Genomic DNA, 16,962 nt, shown 5'->3' with positions numbered 1-16,962 from the left:
CAAAGCTATAAATGCTGCTTGCTGCTATAAATAATGTTTGCTCAAGGGTGGTGCAGGAGCAGGAAGCGTTAGGTGTGGGGTTGTAACTTGAGCTTGAAATGAAAGCAAATATCACAAATTGCTTCCTGCTTCAAGTAAACCTGTCGCTATTTTGCTGTTGCCCTTCGAGGCTGAAGTGAACCAGTGCACAGAGCTGGCTCTTGCCTTGGGAAACGCGTGCAGGAATTCAGGCTGGAGAGTCAATGCACAAATGTCCTTCCCATGCTGCAAAACTCCCCTTCAAACACTGCTGACTGTCCTGGTGTAGGACCTGCTGTGGAGAGCTGGACCAGCTGGATGTGTCTGCCTTTAAAAGATAGTTATTAGACCAAAATGCCCATTTATGTAAAAAGAGGGGGGAGCGGGGGGAAAGCCTAGGAGAAATTGATGTGAATTTCTCAGAGCTCAAACAAGAACAGACAAGTCGGTTGGTGCAGATCAAGGCAGGAATTTTCTACAGGGCCTTAGGGAATGGGGCTCCAGTGAAAAGGTAAAGGGAGCGGAGAGCGGGTGGTGGGACAGCAGCGTGCCCCTTTGGAGGGGCCCGGGCTGGCTGCGGCGCAGGCACAGGGAGCGCAGCATGGCCATGGGGCGTTCCAGCTGCTTGGATGGATGGACGGACACCCGCGGACCTTTGCCTGCAGGGTGACTCCGTGTCCGCTCTGCTAGTGGCACCACACGAGGTTTTTTTAGGGCACAAACCAGAGATGTCACCTCACCCAGGACCTCAGCTCCTAAGAGAGCAGAACCCATGTCATGGAGGGGATTAATTGGTGTTAAGGGACAGGTTCTTCCTAAGAGGCAAATTAGCTCACTGAAAAACTAATGAGTCCCTGGAACCATGTGAAACAGAGCGATGTCAGCCAGGCATCTCACCCCAAACTGGGGTACCCGCAGGCGGCCGGGCTGCATGGGGTGGGGGCTGCTGCTGGGCCTGCCCCAAAAGGGCTCCTGGAAACCCATCAGCAGAGAGAGCGGGGGTGCTGGAGCTCGGGTGGCCGCAGGTCTCACGGGCGCTGCGTTCCCCTCCCACCCCAGCAGATCCTGCTCAGAGCTTGGGCACAAACCCTGTGGGTGCTGGAGGTGGCGGGTGGGAAGCCCACCTCGCCGTCGAGCAGCGCTGCCTTCGCCTCCTGCTAATCTGGACTTCGCCGGTTGCTTATGGGGAACATTCCTGGCGTGAAGCAGTGACAGCTGAGCCCTGGGCCCAGCTCACCCCGAGCTGCTCTACATTTCCCTTCCAAGCAGGGGGACACAGCCCTTTCTGTCCCTGCTGTCCCTCTGGCTGCGGGCGCTGCTTCTCCCAGCCCCTAAGAAGCCATGCCAACCCGTCACCCCGTCTAACCGCCTCTCTCCTCCACTCGGGAACAGCTGCTGGAGTGAATCATTTCAGCATCCTCAAAGCGCAGAGGACTCTGCCAAGCTTCGTCCGACTTCTGGCTGTCACTCCACTCCATCTGTGTTTCTCCCTAGCCATTTTAATTCCTGCAGCCTTTCCTGCGGTCCCCGCTGACCTCCTCGCGTGAGCAGGTGGGTGCCCTTGCCACAGCGGTGCAGAGCTGACATCGGAGGCTCTTGGGCTGCCTTGGGCGTTTTCGCCGTTACCGTCCTGCCCACATACACAGCATCACAAGTTGATTTGCTGCCCTGTTCCCTCTCTGCCAGCCTGTGAATCAGGGACCTTTTGTGGAGAGGTAACAGCAGGATCCAGTGAAGTTCACAGAACGTGCTGGCCACAGCTCTCCTCTGGGGGAGAGCAGGTCCCCTGTTTCTTGCTCCTGCTAGAACAAACATCTCCTCTCCATTACTGCCACGTAGCCCACATGGCAAGTGCCAAGACAGGCTTTATCCTAGAGCTTTCTCTGATAACACTCCAGGCACCCGACACAGCACCAGCAGAGACAGTAAAACCCCTTTGCTGTCCATCAGGGTTGGTGTTTCTTTTGTGATGTAAAAAAAAAAAAAAAAAAAAAAAGACTATTTAAAGGATTTTAATCATAGCAGGAGCTTGGCCAATCTCAGCTGTCCAGTGCTTGGGGGAAGTTTTATGCTGCTGCAACCTTCTGCTGTGGTGATACTGAGTCATCAGCCACAAAGCTGACCTGTTGTTTGAGTCGCAGATGTCAAGATGTGATGGCAGGCTGGAGACGTCTGAGCACCACCGCTTTTTCCAGGCACTCGGGTGTCCGGATGCTGGGTAAGGAAGAGTCACGGACCAGCCTTCGCTGGGACTTTTCCCTTCACCATGAGCCATGTGTGGGCTCAAGCCACATCAGCGCTGCTTCTGCCCTGCAGCCAGACAGAGCGTGGTACCACCGCAGGGGAAGTCTCGCAAGGGAGGGTGCCCTCAGCCTCACCCAGAAGCCTGGGGGGAGCCCGGTGGATCTACAGCAGCGAATAAACACCCAGCTGGACACTGTAGGTTGCTTTGCCGCCTGGGATGATTTTAGGAGAAGCTGGAGGGGAGTTAAAGACTGGGGGTAATTTGGTTTAATGCAAAAGCATTCAACAACCCTTGCTTTTTTGGTGTGAGCTGCCCACTTCTCATGAGTGAGAGATAATTACCCTCCCTTATCTGCTCATATCAGCTCAGCTGAACCGAACTTTCCCCAACCCAAACATGACAAAGAGCTTGTTCGGACAGCTTTGCCTCCGAGTTAAAAAGTAGACGACTTCAAAAAGAATAAGTTGCAGGTTTTGTAATTTTTCCTTCCATCTCCTCCCTCTACTTCCAGTGGAATACACAAACAAAAGTACCGCACGCTGGTTTAATTTTCAATCACATTTTTTGAAAATGAATTCCAAGATACAGTACAGCATCTTAGTGTTCTACACAAAGCAAGCTTTCAGCAAAAGGTCAGAGGATCTTAGATGGTGTAAAAATATATCTTAAATAAAATAGTTTCTATAGGAGAGCAAGCTGTGTTGTACATCTCTAGGTCCTTAGAATAATTTACAGAAGGCAGAGGCCTGGTTGTACAATCCACGCACTAGAAAAGAGTTAGTGTACATTCATGCTACAAAGTTAGAAAAGGTAGAAGTTCCAGATGATTGGGGCAGATCTCCAAACCCAAGCAGTGGATGCAATGAGTGCACGAACAAGCGCCCTGTATTTCAAAGTGAGGAAGTTCAACACTTCCACAGTCCATAAAGTTAGGAAGCAGATTATAACGACTCACCTTCTGAGAGCCATTCTATTTATTCTAACTTGTTCCTTTCAATTGGCCAAAAAGAACAACTTCTAGCAATAAAGGACTAGCTCTTTTATTTCTTTGTTCCAGTTTGGAGCTGGTAAGTCAGAGCTGCATTTTCAGTGTTACAGACTAAGATCAAGGCTGTTCTGCAGTTCGAACAATGGAAAAGGATCGTACTATGGTCTGAAAAGACAATGGCAGGACTCCCCCAGCCATTTTCAATAAAGGATTAGCCTTTAAACGCTCAGATTGCTGAGCACAACACAGCAACCAGGACACTCGCTTCTCCAGCCAGGGTAAAACTCTTCCCACTGCAGAGCATCAAGCCTGGTATATATTCTAAGTGAAAACCAACCAAGAAAAAAAAAAACAACCCCACAACAACCCAGATTTGTCCTCAAATTTCCCTTACAGGATCTGCATACCTTTGGGGCAAATAACACAAAAGTTTTGCCAGCTGACATTTTGGACAGAGCCACGTTTCAGAGCAGACCGGGCAGTGCTAAGCGCTCACAGTAACTGGATACAACAGCTGCATCTAGCGGCGAGGGTCCAGCCGCAGGGCAGCGCGCTCAGCCCCACGGCAGACCCGAGCACAGCAGCCCCGCGGGTGCGGGCCGGCAGCTACTGCAAAGGCTGGGTACAGGCATGTAGGAAGAGAGTTTTTAAAACAAAACGCTGCGTTAGTCATTCTCCTCACCTCATTTTGAGGACTGCAGCATTGGAGCTTATGCCAAACACGGCCCTAGTGCAGCTCACAGAGGGAACGCACACGCACCCCGCTCCAGGAGGGTCAGAACACTGTGGCAGCTGCTAATGCGTAACGTGTACCAGTCTTCGCAAAGATGGCTCTATTTCATTTGTAGAAATACCTGTAAAATAACCCCGTTAGACAGTTTCCAGAACATAAAACTTTTCATGCTTTCTGCCCCACAGGCAGCAAGCACTGGCCTTTCAAAGGCTATCTTTAAAATGAAGAAACAGATAGTAGCAAAGTCCCTTAAAGCGTTTAATATCCTAGATTACAAGCCTTTAGGACTCGTTCAGTTTCTTACACGACTAAGATGGTTTATTTTCCACACCTCACTCCTTTTTATTTCCAAACTACAGTTCTACTCCTGCACTAGCAGTTCTGCAGTGTCAGGACTGCACATACTAAAAGGAGATGTATATAATCTCATTTACACTGTTTATTAAATAAAACCATTTCTTAATTGAGAATACTTTTAATCCAGGAGAAGAACTGGAGACGCCTTACACACTGGGCCTAGCCTACTCTACAGCATCCCCTTTGGGAATGCAATGTTTAACACGTACACACTCACCCACCCCAAAACAGTACACTCTCCAAGAAGAAAGTCAAATGCATGATAGGAGGGGCTTCAAAAAGGTAGGAAGGCAAAATGGTCATTAAAGATCTGCCTAAAAATAGCTAAATAGTGCAGTGAAATGCTTTTAAATACCACAGACACCTCCATTGACTGGCAGCCAGTTTTATGAGCAGCTCTGAAGACAATTTGTAGCTGAGCTTTAGTGAACTGGGCGTTCTCAGCCGGAGTCCCGAGAGGCGAGCCTGGCCTACCACCAGCATTGGCCAGTTTCAGGATGGGAGCAGGGCACTCATTTTCATTTGCCCCTCTTGCCACGGCCTCTCCTGGAAGAAGGTTTGCCCGTGCCCCCCGTGGAGGAGCTGGCAGAAGATGCCACTGCAATGTTGATCTGTCCTTCCTGAATCTCCTGTCGGGTCTCAGCTGGGAGGTGATTGATTTTCTGTTGCGTCTCTAAGTAGAACATGACATCCCGCAACTGCTCCTGGATCTCAGAGATCTGCAGGTCCTTCTGTTCACAGGTTTCCTTTAACACTCTCTCCTCCTCCTTTAGTTTGTTCTGAAGCAAGGCTTGATTCGCTCGCAAACACTTATTCAGTTCTTGCTCCTCCTTCAGCTCATTGGAAAGTTTAGCCACTTTGTTATTCAGCTGAGAACACCTTAGAAATAAAAGTACAAGTCAGGAAAGCAGTGCACCATACCAATATCAAACACCACTGCATCCTTTTTATTTCCGATGCCTTAGGGCAACTGATCCCCAGCTGTCCCCAGCCCCACCAAGACCACCTGGAACTTGGTTTTCTGGCAAAAGATGGGCAAGGGGAGGCAACACAAGAGGACTCTGAAATCCCCCCAGGATTTTCTACCCAGCTTAAGGCTTGCTAGCACCTGCTTGTCTGTATGGTGTTACCTGCATATGGAATAGGATGTTGTGAAGCAGAATCCCTTCCTTTGTCCTTCCAACTGCATAACCCAGGAGAATCCTTTCCCTTGCAAGTTAGGCAATTCCATCTTGTACCAAAGGCCAACAGAGGCCACAGACAGGGTGTGGGGGGGGCATGGGACTGTAACCTTGAGCACACATCTGCAGCTTCTGGAACAGGTGCCGAAAAGGGCACAGAGACTACATGGGGTCCTTAGAGAGCTAAGGACAATCAGGGACTCCCAGCTGCTGGCTCCTGCGCCACACTCTGAATACAAGACTCTGAATATACAACTTAACTCGGAAGCAAGATGCTCCCACAAGGATATCAGTAGCCTCATGTTTCACAGACAGTGCTTCCCTGCTCCTAACAAGTCAGTGTTTTTGCCCTGAAAGTTTGCTGGCATCATACACAGACTCCTTTCCACTCATCAAGGTGAGCTGCATGAACCACAGCTCACTAGCCTGCACTTCCTGCTCCAAGCAGGACTGCTGGAGAGGCAGCCGTGCCAGGGGCCTGGTGGGTTAGGAGGAACAGAGCATGTAGTCCCACCTAGGGAGCTGGAACACGCTGATCTGCACAGTCCCCGTGCTTGACATCTTTCATCTAGGCACTTCCTAAGATCTACATTTTCCTCTGTGCTGGGTGAGATGCCTCTGTTGAGCTGCCTTTCTTCTCTTTGGATGCATCCGCCAATTGTGAAACAGACTGGCGTCTCCTTCTGAGCAGGCAGAGGAAGGATTACTGAATGCTAAATATGCAGACCATGTAAAAAGAGCCAAGAGCCCAAAAGCTGTGTTCCACTCAACAGGCACTTTCAATTTGTGAACACCTACAGAAATGAGAGCTTTTTTAAAATAAGCTGTGTTCTCAGTATACCAGTTTAAATAGCTCAAAATTGCCCAGGAATAGCAAGATTTTTTCTTTTTGGATGTCAGCGCGCGGAGTTTTAATGGCTGCATGGAACTAAACCTGGCAGCGGTACCCACTTCCTTTCGACAGACTGCTTTTCTTTGAGCAAGTCATTCAGCCTCTGTTCCAGGCTGTCACACTTCTCAATGGTCTCTTTAAATTTGGTCTTCATGTTGTTAATCTGTAAAAACAAACACACAGGCATTTCAAAGAGATCAAAGTCCTGTGCACTTTCATTATGACATTCATTTTTCTGGAGTGGTTTCTAGACTTTGACCAACTACTATATCCAGGTAAGCAAAAGCTTTGAGTCAAGAAAAGGCTTAATTTTGATGAAGACCCTCTGCATTTACAGTTTGCAGTACCCCAACGAGGAACCACGTTGCCGTGGAAGCTGCTCACACAGAACAGCAACTCGGGCTGCAAATCTGTGCCAAGCACCCCATTCAAACAAAAGCTGCATCAGATCCTTAACTTCTTATTGACTGCAGTTAAGCATTCATTTAGCCATCCTCTCAGACTTCTTTGTATCTGTCAGGAAACTTAAATTTCCATCTTACAGCTTTACAATGTCGGGCTTTTGCTCATTTTAAATTAAACTTCAAATAAATATGGTCAAAGTCTGAAAATTAACATGCTACTTTGCTCAGCACTGACTCAGCAGCTTGCTGTCATAAGGCAGTGACCTACTGACACGAATATCTTACTCATGCAAAACGCAAACAGAAACACACGTACACTGGCTTCCTCTTCCCCTCTACTTCACAGCTCAAAACTGCTGCTGCTGAAGAAAACCAAGCTCTCGTTCTCTAGGCACTGCACAGAGCACGTCAAAACCTCTAACATAAGACTTACAGGAGATTTATAGACAGAAATACTTGTTTCCCCTGTATCAGTGTCAAAAGCATGCTTGCATGTCATGGAGACAGGAATTTAAGGGAAAAATGCTCTCCTGGAAGAGCAATCTGGATAAATGTCAGTGTCAGCACACATGGTGCCTTCGCTGATGCCAGAGTCAATGCAGAGCAGGTTTTAAGCCTTCCGGCCTTAATCACTGAATGTTTATGCAGCTGATGGTTAATTTGGGGAAGTAGCCTGAGCACTCATAATGGAATACACTGCATAGTGGCACTGATCCAGACAAGACTTGCATGGAGTGAGGGCCATGAATAAAATTGTAAGGATCTTTAAACATGAAACCACATTTGGGGCATATACCAGTCATTTCACTTTGAAGTTGCTTTGTGGATCATGTTTCCTGGTCACGTGCAAGACGATTTTCGCTATATCTTCTCCTTTTACAGGGCCCTCTGTAAGATTTCTGGGATTGTTCTTTAGACCAAGGTCAATGACCATTATTTCAACAGCCATAATTTCTACATTTATGATGCTACTTAACTGCAGATACTAAATGGTTAATTAGAAGTCATGCAGAAAGTTCAGTTAAGGACTCAACCCTAAATCCTGACTCACTTTAAACCTAGTTGAAAGGATCTACATAGAGTGAAAAGCATTAAAATATTCTCACTGGATTTTTGCTCATGACATTTTGAAGCTGTCCTGCCTACAGAATGCTTTATAGGACAAGACTCTGAACTTTTCCCAAAGGGTGATGAGGAGAGATAGGGGATCAAAAAGAAAGGGCAAATCAATATGCGTTTGGAGCAGAAAGACTGCTACTGCTTTCTCCAGCCGAGCAAATTAAAGTCATATTGTCTACGCTACACTAACCTTCCCTAGAGATACACGTCAGTGTGAGACCAATGGCATCGGCAAGCAGGGATCCTGCAGCAGCACGGACTTGTTTTCACCACTGCTGCAGTTTCCTGAGCAGCACGTTTAAATCAACCTTCAATCTAGGTGGCAATCTACCTACTTCTGCACCACTGAGCAGCAAATTGCTAGATCCGAGCATCAAGATAAGGGATATGTCTTGGAGCCAATTTTCTCAGCTGGTAGTGAAACAGGCTACGCGAGGCCACGTCACGCAACGTTCAGGCTGCATGAGAGACCGAACAGCTCCATCTCCCATTTAACTTCACAGTGTCCAGGGGCCTGTTTCAGCAGAGTTTCACACATGCTCAGAGCAGAACTCACCTCTTCAGCCGTATCCTTTTCTATTCGGACAATCTTATTTTCCCAATAGATTCGCTGCGATTCCAGCTGGCTTGTTAGCAAATATGAGTACTATAAACACAGAAGATATACACAGAACAGTCAGCTTTTACGTAAGGGTGGCTATGCTGAATAAGAAGCCCAAAGGGCTCCAATATACAAATCAATTTAATCAGATGAAATTGAGCATACAGGACATTCTGAACATACGTGCAAACTGCAGATCCAGCAGATGTGTTTCACCGATTTGATTGATTTCAAAATCAAATCACTTCATTTTTTTGAAGTCAAGGAAAACCTTTAGAGCACAAGAGCAAGGAGCAAGTAGAAGTTCTGCCAAGCTGTACCCAGTACCATGCCAAGAACTTTTTAAAGAGGAGACAGATTTTTCATGGTAGTAGCAATAGATCTCGACAAGTTTTACATTCCACAGGAAAATGAAGCATCAACCATCCCTGTCATGAGAGTCTGAGGTCCCAAAGGCTGAGTTGCTGAGTTCCCCATTCACAGCCTAGAACCCAAGGCAGACGGGTAAGTGCACATATCTAGCTTCACTGTCTCTGGAAAAGCATCCTCAGCTGTCTATAACTATTAACCATTATTGTTCTCCAACACGTACGTCCCATTCCAATGTTATTTTGGCATCTGAACAAGGATATATGCCTTACATCCCATCTTTTCCCTCCTGGTTCTGCAAATGAGTTGGAAGTTTGGAAAACGTGATCATTTTTTATCATCAGGATAATAAGCACCAAATTAGGCATTCACTACAGAATTAAACACATGCAAAAAACCTTGAACACTCTCAGTAATATCAGAGCGCCAAAATACACTGCCAAATTCTTTCTCTCTAGAAACATTTAGATCTCATAAGCTAGACAGAGAGGTCTTGCATACTTTAAGCACCGACATCCCAGAAAAAAAGGGTTAAAAATAGCTGGTTTAGTATCTAAGCCTTACTCAAAAAATTAGTGGAAAAGTAAGCAAATATTACTGAGCAATAAGCTTACAAAGTCTGGTCTCTATGGGCTGTTCTTCCTCAGATACCCTTGTGTCTAATGCAGCTGAAATCATGCTGCGGTATATCTGCTCAGCAGAGCAGTAATTTTGAGTTTTGCTCCTTTACCCTTCTAGGTAGGATAGGAGAAGCTGGCCAACAGGTACAAAATAATCATTATCTGTTCAAGAGAAGGGAGCAGAACAGGGCTGGTATGAGACGAGCCTGTCAGCTTTCTTTGATAGCCAAGGTAAGCACACAGCTATGGATTCCTACATACTTGCTCAGTTTACAAGCTAAACTACTCAAACTGACAGTTCCATACACATCCCGGCTCTTAAGCCAAGTCACAGATCCACTAGGAAGGGTCTGGTGAGGGAGTCTGGGCATTCGGACCCGTTTCTCTCTCCAGTGACCTGAGTGTTTGTAGCAGCGTAACCAGCTAATCTTCAGTCTACCAGTGAACACAGGATGAAACTGCAGCCAGCTTACACTTAGCTGCATTGGCTCTGCAGAGCCAGGAAGAGCTTTTTTTTTTTTTTTTTTTAAAAAAAAAAGGCAGTAAAAACATCCTGCTTCTGCCTGAAGATGATTGCCTACATGCAGGGAGCAGGTCTGCTGCATAAGCTGATGTAATTTTCCTGTAGTCATATCTGGATTTGAAACAATTCCACACAGCAGCACAATGCAGAGTCCAACAAGCCAAAATATTTACCTCTAATTGTAAGGCATCAATTTTCTCTTCCTGACACATATCTCCCTCGCACTCATACTGAACTATCTTCCCATCAGTTTTACTTGCAACCAGTCGATGGACGTAGTTATCTGAAGAGAGAAAATTCAACCACAGGGAGTTTTAGCTTAAGAACACCCAGGTTGACACCAGTGGAAATACTTTATGCAGCACAATTAACCATGCAGACTGCTGCAACAGCGTATTAGCAAGGCAGAAAGCCAACAACAGATGTATTTGTTATTTAGCAGACTTTGCACAGACACCTTACAGGATATTTGTTACAACAGCCCATTCCCATACCTCAGGGCAAATTGATGAGAAGGGAGTAACAAACATACTCCACACAGACTACAGGACTGCCCCGGTTCATTACAGAATCATGTTCTCCCGCCTCCATCTGCTACAGACCCACGAAAACTGCTACTAGAGAGGAGATGGATGTTCCCAAAAGACAAGGTATTAGTACAGATGCAAACCCCTTAATCTCCAAGCAACCTCTATTGCAAGTACTCTAAGGGGTCCTGAAAGCTGTTTTACAAACAAGGTCATCCTACAAGAGGGGAAGACAGAGCACTTACCTCCAGCGTAGTCCCAGACTCTGTGGTTGGTCAACTGCATGGCGTAGGTGTGCTGGGTCTCCTCAAAGTGTTTGTAAGCGTGTCGACTCACGTACCGGCCACAGCCTATGTGCCCACATATTAAGCAGATCCAAAGGTTCTGTCAACAGAATGAGAAAGCTCTGTACATACAACAATGTCAAACAGTGGTATCAGTGCTTTGAGAAAGTGTCATCCGACACCGATGGCCTGTTGATGCTGTGTACATCCAGTCACTTCCTTGGAAAGCGAACAGCATTTGCTTTTCCCCCTTCTTTGAAGCCTTGCTCAGCTGGAAGGCTAAAGAGAAGGAGGTACCTGCTCATTCAAGCCAATTACAAGCCTGCAGGTGCTGGGTACATTGATAGATTATCACAAGCAAGGATGGAAGACTGGCCTTGACTAACAAATGAGGTACCTCAGTAGGACCACAAAAGCAAGCTCTGAAGAGCACAGACTAGAAGGGACCACCAAGTTCAGTGTTAGTTTAGCTGCCTCCTATCATACTCATCTTATCACAGAGGCTCTGATCAGCTTGTGTGCTAGTACTTCTTTCTAAGAATCAGAAACATTTGTCAGAACAGGAAACCTGGGAGGTAAGATCCCTTCCCAGTACTGATTCCCACTCAAAAGGAAAGCAGATACACCACTGACTGGTAAAATCAGCCCGAAAGCAGCCACAGAATTAACCCCAAAAGCAACTAGAGCAGCTGTGCAGTCAGATCTAGTCTAGATCTCACTCACCATCCACCCACCTACTTACTTCTTGAACTCCACACTCAAAACACTTGTTCTCTTCCACTGGCTCAGGCGTTTGGCAGTATCTGCAGACAGGACACCTAGAGGGCAAATAAACATCATGATTAGACACAAGGAGCTCTATCTTAACGTTACGGTAATTAAAAAGAGCCAGAGAGCTCCAAGTAAATGCCTTATGCAGTGGGACGCTCTTTATGTGCATGCATCTCTCGGCTCACGTTTACCCCACTCAAATTTGCCTCCATTCCACACAAGCCTACTGTTTTTAAAGCCAGTAAGTGACAGAAGAACAAAGAACAGTTCTTCTGAAGCCATTTCACAGTTTCAGCTTGAGCTGGTTTTGCTGCAGTCCAGGTGTAGAGAACATCTGCAACCAAAAGCCTCAGTGGGGCTGCCAGCAGCCTCAGCCTCTGCCAGTAAGCAAAAAACCCACGACCAAGCTCAAGAAACACTTCCTTGCCTCAGCCATAAACATTGCAAGAAGCACTTGTACAGATGTGTTACACGTCTCTAAACACTGCTCCTCCAGACTGCTGCCAACTGACATCTTCAGTTCTCCATTACATGCAGGGTTTTATGCAGCAGCTACACACTGCTGTGGAAGGATGCTGTAACTGCACATTGCTGAGGACAACCGAGTAACAGAGGGAGGTGTCTACCCTTTGCAAACATACCTTAGTACTTAAAACAACCCTAAGGACATGCTTCAATTTCACCTCAACCCAATGGATTCAGTCTCAGCCCTTCCAGGAAGAATATCCCATAACTGTACCCTAAAAGAATCAGTAGCAGGCACCCCACTATCATTTCTTTTGAAACTATACCACTGTGCTGCCAAAAAGACAGAAGACCCAAGACCAGAAGGAACCTTTGTCCAGACCCTAAGCACTAGAAGCTCAGCTAGGCAGCGGGGTAACTGAGGCTGTGCATCCTGTCGGCAGGGCTGTTTATATATTTTTCATTAGCTGCTGGATAAGCTACAGAAATATTCAAGAGAGGAGACAACTGGATTGCAGTCAGATTTCTATACAAATTCAGGCACTTACAGCTTCCGTGGCACCTAAGCAAAGTGGACAGGGATTTTCTTTTATCATTCTTCTAGACTGGGAGCGTAAGTTCTGCTTAAACTGTATATTAGATATTTAAGTGCTATTTTGGATCTTGCTCCTACACTGGCTAAGCTCCACTGCTTCAAATCTAAACTGGTTTTGATTTGTGGAGCAAAGCAGCCCATAAAACTGAATAGCTACAAATTTGATTAATCTTACCAAGGTTCTGTTACTTTGGTTTACGAATGATATACAGAGGGCTAAAATTTTCCTCACACTCCATCAGAGAATCAGGCAATCATGGGTACCAGTCACAGAGAAGAAAACACAATGAAGATCAGCAGCCTTCTGCTGCAGTATCTGTGGCTGCCTGGTGTGCAGTAAAACAGCAGTGTCCAGAAGAATGCAAAATATGCACAACTGATAGCAGCACCCAGGTGCCAGTTGGGGACTCTACAGTCAGGAGCTCAGAGTCCCATCTACTGAAATGCCCATCTACAGGGATGTGAAGGATGGTAAGAGCAAGAACAGGAAAGGGTTAGCAGTAGGGAAAAGAGCTGCTTTAAGGACAGACACAGGTCCAACCCCCAGCCCTGCCCAGTGCCACGGAAGGTCTGCCCGAGCCTGTGCCACGGCCTCCCATCACTCAGCCCATAACCACCTTGAATAATACAGCCTGTCTAGAGCAGCTGCCTCCCCTTCCCGATTTACTGAGTGATCTTGTCATCGTCCCTTCCTTCCCCACCTCCCTTCTGTCTCATTTTCCAGTCCTGTCCCCCTGTACACCTGCTCTTGCCCAGCTCTTCTTCATCCTCTCTCAGCATCTAAGTGAGACGGGCAAGACTGCTGCCCTGCAGGGCTCCCAAAAGGACTCCTACGCCCCAGCCAGATGTGCAGATCTGTCTGCACAGCACAGCCAGATGTGCAGATCTGTAGCACAGCCTCAGCTATGCTGAGGAAATGAATGACTGAACAGACACACAAGACTGAGTGAAACAGGGCTGTGTGTGCATCCAATGCTATTTACCCCAGTGTTCTTATCCTACAATATTTTAAAATCATCAGCATTACTCTGCAACTCCCTTCCTGCCTTAGCAGTAAGGCCCATGGGAAACACTGTTCAATTACTTTTGGCGGGGAGATTTCTCTCTGGGATTCCCTTAATGGGAAAAAAGAGCATTAGAACTTGCAGTAATTCCTGCCCCCACACTCTGATGAGTGGAACCAGTCTTGTCAGCACATAACCGCCACACTCGAACAGAGTTTTAGATGCGGAAATAAAGAAAAGCCTCTTACGTGGTGTCCTCCCACCGCTGCAGACACTGGCTATGAAAGCTGTGGTTACACAGCGTGGTAAGGATCCCGTTCACGGACTCATCCATCCTCTCCAAGCACACTGTGCACTTTGGGAGCTCTGTCAGATCCATCACAGGCAGGCTGGCCCCCTTCAAAAGAACAAGCAGAGACAAATTGCTCAGCACCTTCCAATCACCATACATTAAGCACCCACATAAGAAAAAGTAAAATTTCTTTCTCGTTACTGCTGGCGCTAGGGTACAAAAACACTACAAAATAATCTTGTGAGCCTACACAGCAGTTAGAAATTTGTTGAAAAAGAAAACGATCCACAACATGCAATAGACCACAGCCAGAATCCTCTTCACAGCACAGGCTCTGTGCAGCTGCTGCATCTGCCACCAGCCCCATTCTGTTTTCTGGATTCACTAGATCTGCTACCCACAGCAGGTTTAGGTCAGAGATGCTGCACTGGCGAGGCATGAAGCCCATGAAGTCACCAAACACACTCTCCCAAGTAGAAACAGCACTGGAATGGAAATGGGGTTTGGGTTGACACAGTTAAGCAGTTCATGCAGCGTTCTGCCCAGTCCAAGTAATCCTGTTAAAATTCTGAAGTGCAGGGAAAACAAAACAAAACAAACTTACATCTTCTGATTTGAAGACTTCAGCCCTTTCCACGTAGACCAGCTGGCAAACGTCCTCCTCTATAGAGTTGAACTGCCGGCCATTGCATGCCATATAAAAGCTATCTGCATCAGCCTATGCACAAACCAAAGGAAGCCAGTTAAAAAGAGAAAACTCGCAGCTGATACCACTGAGGAAGAGGAGGACAAATCTGCTGTATCCTCTCCTCTCCCCTCCACCAAGCCCTGTAATACCAGAGGAGATATTTCAGAGAGTCAGCTCCTGCCAGCAGGCATTGCATCTTGGCACTAGGTTTACTGTTACCACTTGAAGACAAGAAGTGACGTTCACAGCAGTGATAGCTACTCTGATATTTGAGCATTCAGCAGGAATAACGGATTTCCCTTCAGCATCTGTTTTGCCCTTTGTCAGCATTTTCAGTGCACTGGCAAAGCAAATTTGGTCTCTGCAAAAATTTAAGAGGGCCACATTGCAGGACACCGATACTTGGGTCGGGGAAAGGAACAACAATTTAAGTGTGGGAAAGGATCCATTTCACCGGTCACGATTCAGGCATGCTCTGAACCGTGCCCGAGAGTCACTTGCAAAGAGGCAGAACCAAAACAAAACCTGTGAAATAGATCATCCATTTTAACTCAGTAACCTCCCCAAACCCTTTCTCTCACAAACATCACACCAGATTGAGGCAAATCAGGTGAATGCCACAGTCCCATATTCCTGGTCACTCCAGACAGAAGCATAAAGGCCCATGACATTTGCTTTTGCTGCCTTTAGGAGTCACTGGGGAACAGGGCCTTCAGGGAATTTCCTAAGAAACAGGAAATTTCAGGGTGAATTGAGTACAAGTTTAAGGATTTGCTGCAAGGCTGTTTAGCACTAGATATTTGCCTCTAAAATCTGATACAGCGATACACAAAATGCATCTTTGACACTACTGCAAATAGCACAAAATGCACACAAATACTGCATCTGCACAACAGGCATGGGAAATACCTCACGCAGCATTCATGGCTGGGGGAAACCTCTGCCCCAGCTCCAAATCAAGTCATTGGCAGTTGGGAGAAAAGAAGGTACAAGTGAGAGGGTCCACATAGGAATTGGCAGGGGGGGGAATGCTTAAAGCTACGTAGTTCAAGAAGACCTGTGAGCAGCAAACTGTGTTATCTGGTGATCAATTAATCCCTTAGACTCTCAGTTTTGGGGAAGACTGTCCTTTTCACGCTGTACTGGCAGTGGCTGTGAGACCACCCAGCTCCCCAGAAAAGCAGAACAAGTCTTTCCTAAAATGTAAACAAAGCTCCACTGGCTGGGTCCTTTCTGTTCAGCATAGTACAATGCACCACTCTCTTTTTGAATATGCTCTGAGATGGCAGAGAACCAGTATCCTTAATATATTTTTTAAATACCCTGCCAACAAGAAATAGGATAGCTAGAACATGGCAGACACTTGCCTCCAGGTCAAGGTGTGGGACTAATCCTAGCCAGCAGCCCCAGGAAAGCTCTGGGCAACAGGACAGGACTGTTTCTCCAAAGATAAAGCGTGATCTCGGCTAACAGCTGGCCAGTGAAGCCAGACAGCACTCCTAAGCAGCAGCTGTATATGACAGTGCAGCCCCTTCTACAGCAAAGGGACTTCCAGCTCTTACCTGCGAGCTAAACTTTATCAGCACCATGTACTGGTTTGGAGTGGAATCTCGGATGATTTTCATGTGCTCGATTACTTCATAGAAGGAGGCCACAAACTTCATCAGGTCATGACTGGTCATCGTAGCAGGGACCGTGAGGATACACAGCATGGCGCTGCGCCTTACGTCTTCTTTTAAAGATGTCATCTTGCTGATAAGGCAACAGTGACACAACTTTACGTCATTTCAGAGAGGACAGAGCTGGATACATCACACTTCCAACAGCCACAGTTACTACAATAGCTCTGTTGTAAATCTTAGTATTTACAAATGTGTGAAAGAGGGTTAAGAAAGAGAAGCAAGGGGTTGTGGTAAGCATCCAGTGTACCCACGTGACAGTATTACTCTTTGGCAAAGGATTAAACTGGGCAGCTCCAATAAACAATGGTTTTGTCAGGAATAATTTGACATCTGTTTTTCTATAAAAACAGCTGAAGTTGGCAAGCCACAGATGCTCAGAACTATTCCTAGAACAAGTGAGCAATGTTTGTTACTATTTCAAATGCCCATTTTGTGTCTCCTGATAGCTTTCAGGAAGACCTGAAATGGAAGTTCTCACACAATTATAGGGGAATGGTGTGAAACTGTAATCCCTGAAATACGGGATGAAACCTCCCGCTTCAGACAGCTCCTCAGGCCTGCTGCCAGGATCCCAGAGATCATGATTTAATTGTGGGATCTCTTG

The 16,962-nt window shown here is 46.6% G+C and overlaps 1 protein-coding gene across 1 annotated transcript in view; it reads right to left on the bottom strand.

Moving 5' to 3' along the window:
• Positions 1–2,806: 2,806 nt before the first annotated feature.
• The window catches only part of BRAP (BRCA1 associated protein), a 16,054-nt gene continuing 1,898 nt past the window's right edge, over positions 2,807–16,962 (bottom strand). Inside the window, exons 4-12 of the mRNA XM_075515932.1 lie at positions 16,239–16,428; positions 14,593–14,706; positions 13,945–14,093; positions 11,604–11,679; positions 10,823–10,961; positions 10,224–10,333; positions 8,494–8,583; positions 6,474–6,577; positions 2,807–5,220 (exon numbers count right to left, since the gene is read on the bottom strand). Coding sequence (XP_075372047.1) covers positions 4,860–5,220; positions 6,474–6,577; positions 8,494–8,583; positions 10,224–10,333; positions 10,823–10,961; positions 11,604–11,679; positions 13,945–14,093; positions 14,593–14,706; positions 16,239–16,428 — 1,333 coding nt within the window. The 3' untranslated portion in view covers positions 2,807–4,859. The remainder of the gene's footprint in view (positions 5,221–6,473; positions 6,578–8,493; positions 8,584–10,223; positions 10,334–10,822; positions 10,962–11,603; positions 11,680–13,944; positions 14,094–14,592; positions 14,707–16,238; positions 16,429–16,962) is intronic.

Source organism: Mycteria americana, chromosome 13 (assembly GCF_035582795.1).
Source record: "Mycteria americana isolate JAX WOST 10 ecotype Jacksonville Zoo and Gardens chromosome 13, USCA_MyAme_1.0, whole genome shotgun sequence".
NCBI lineage: Eukaryota > Metazoa > Chordata > Aves > Ciconiiformes > Ciconiidae > Mycteria > Mycteria americana.
The sequence above is the reverse complement of the archived record's forward strand: the minus strand, read 5'-3'. Positions and strand labels throughout refer to the sequence as shown.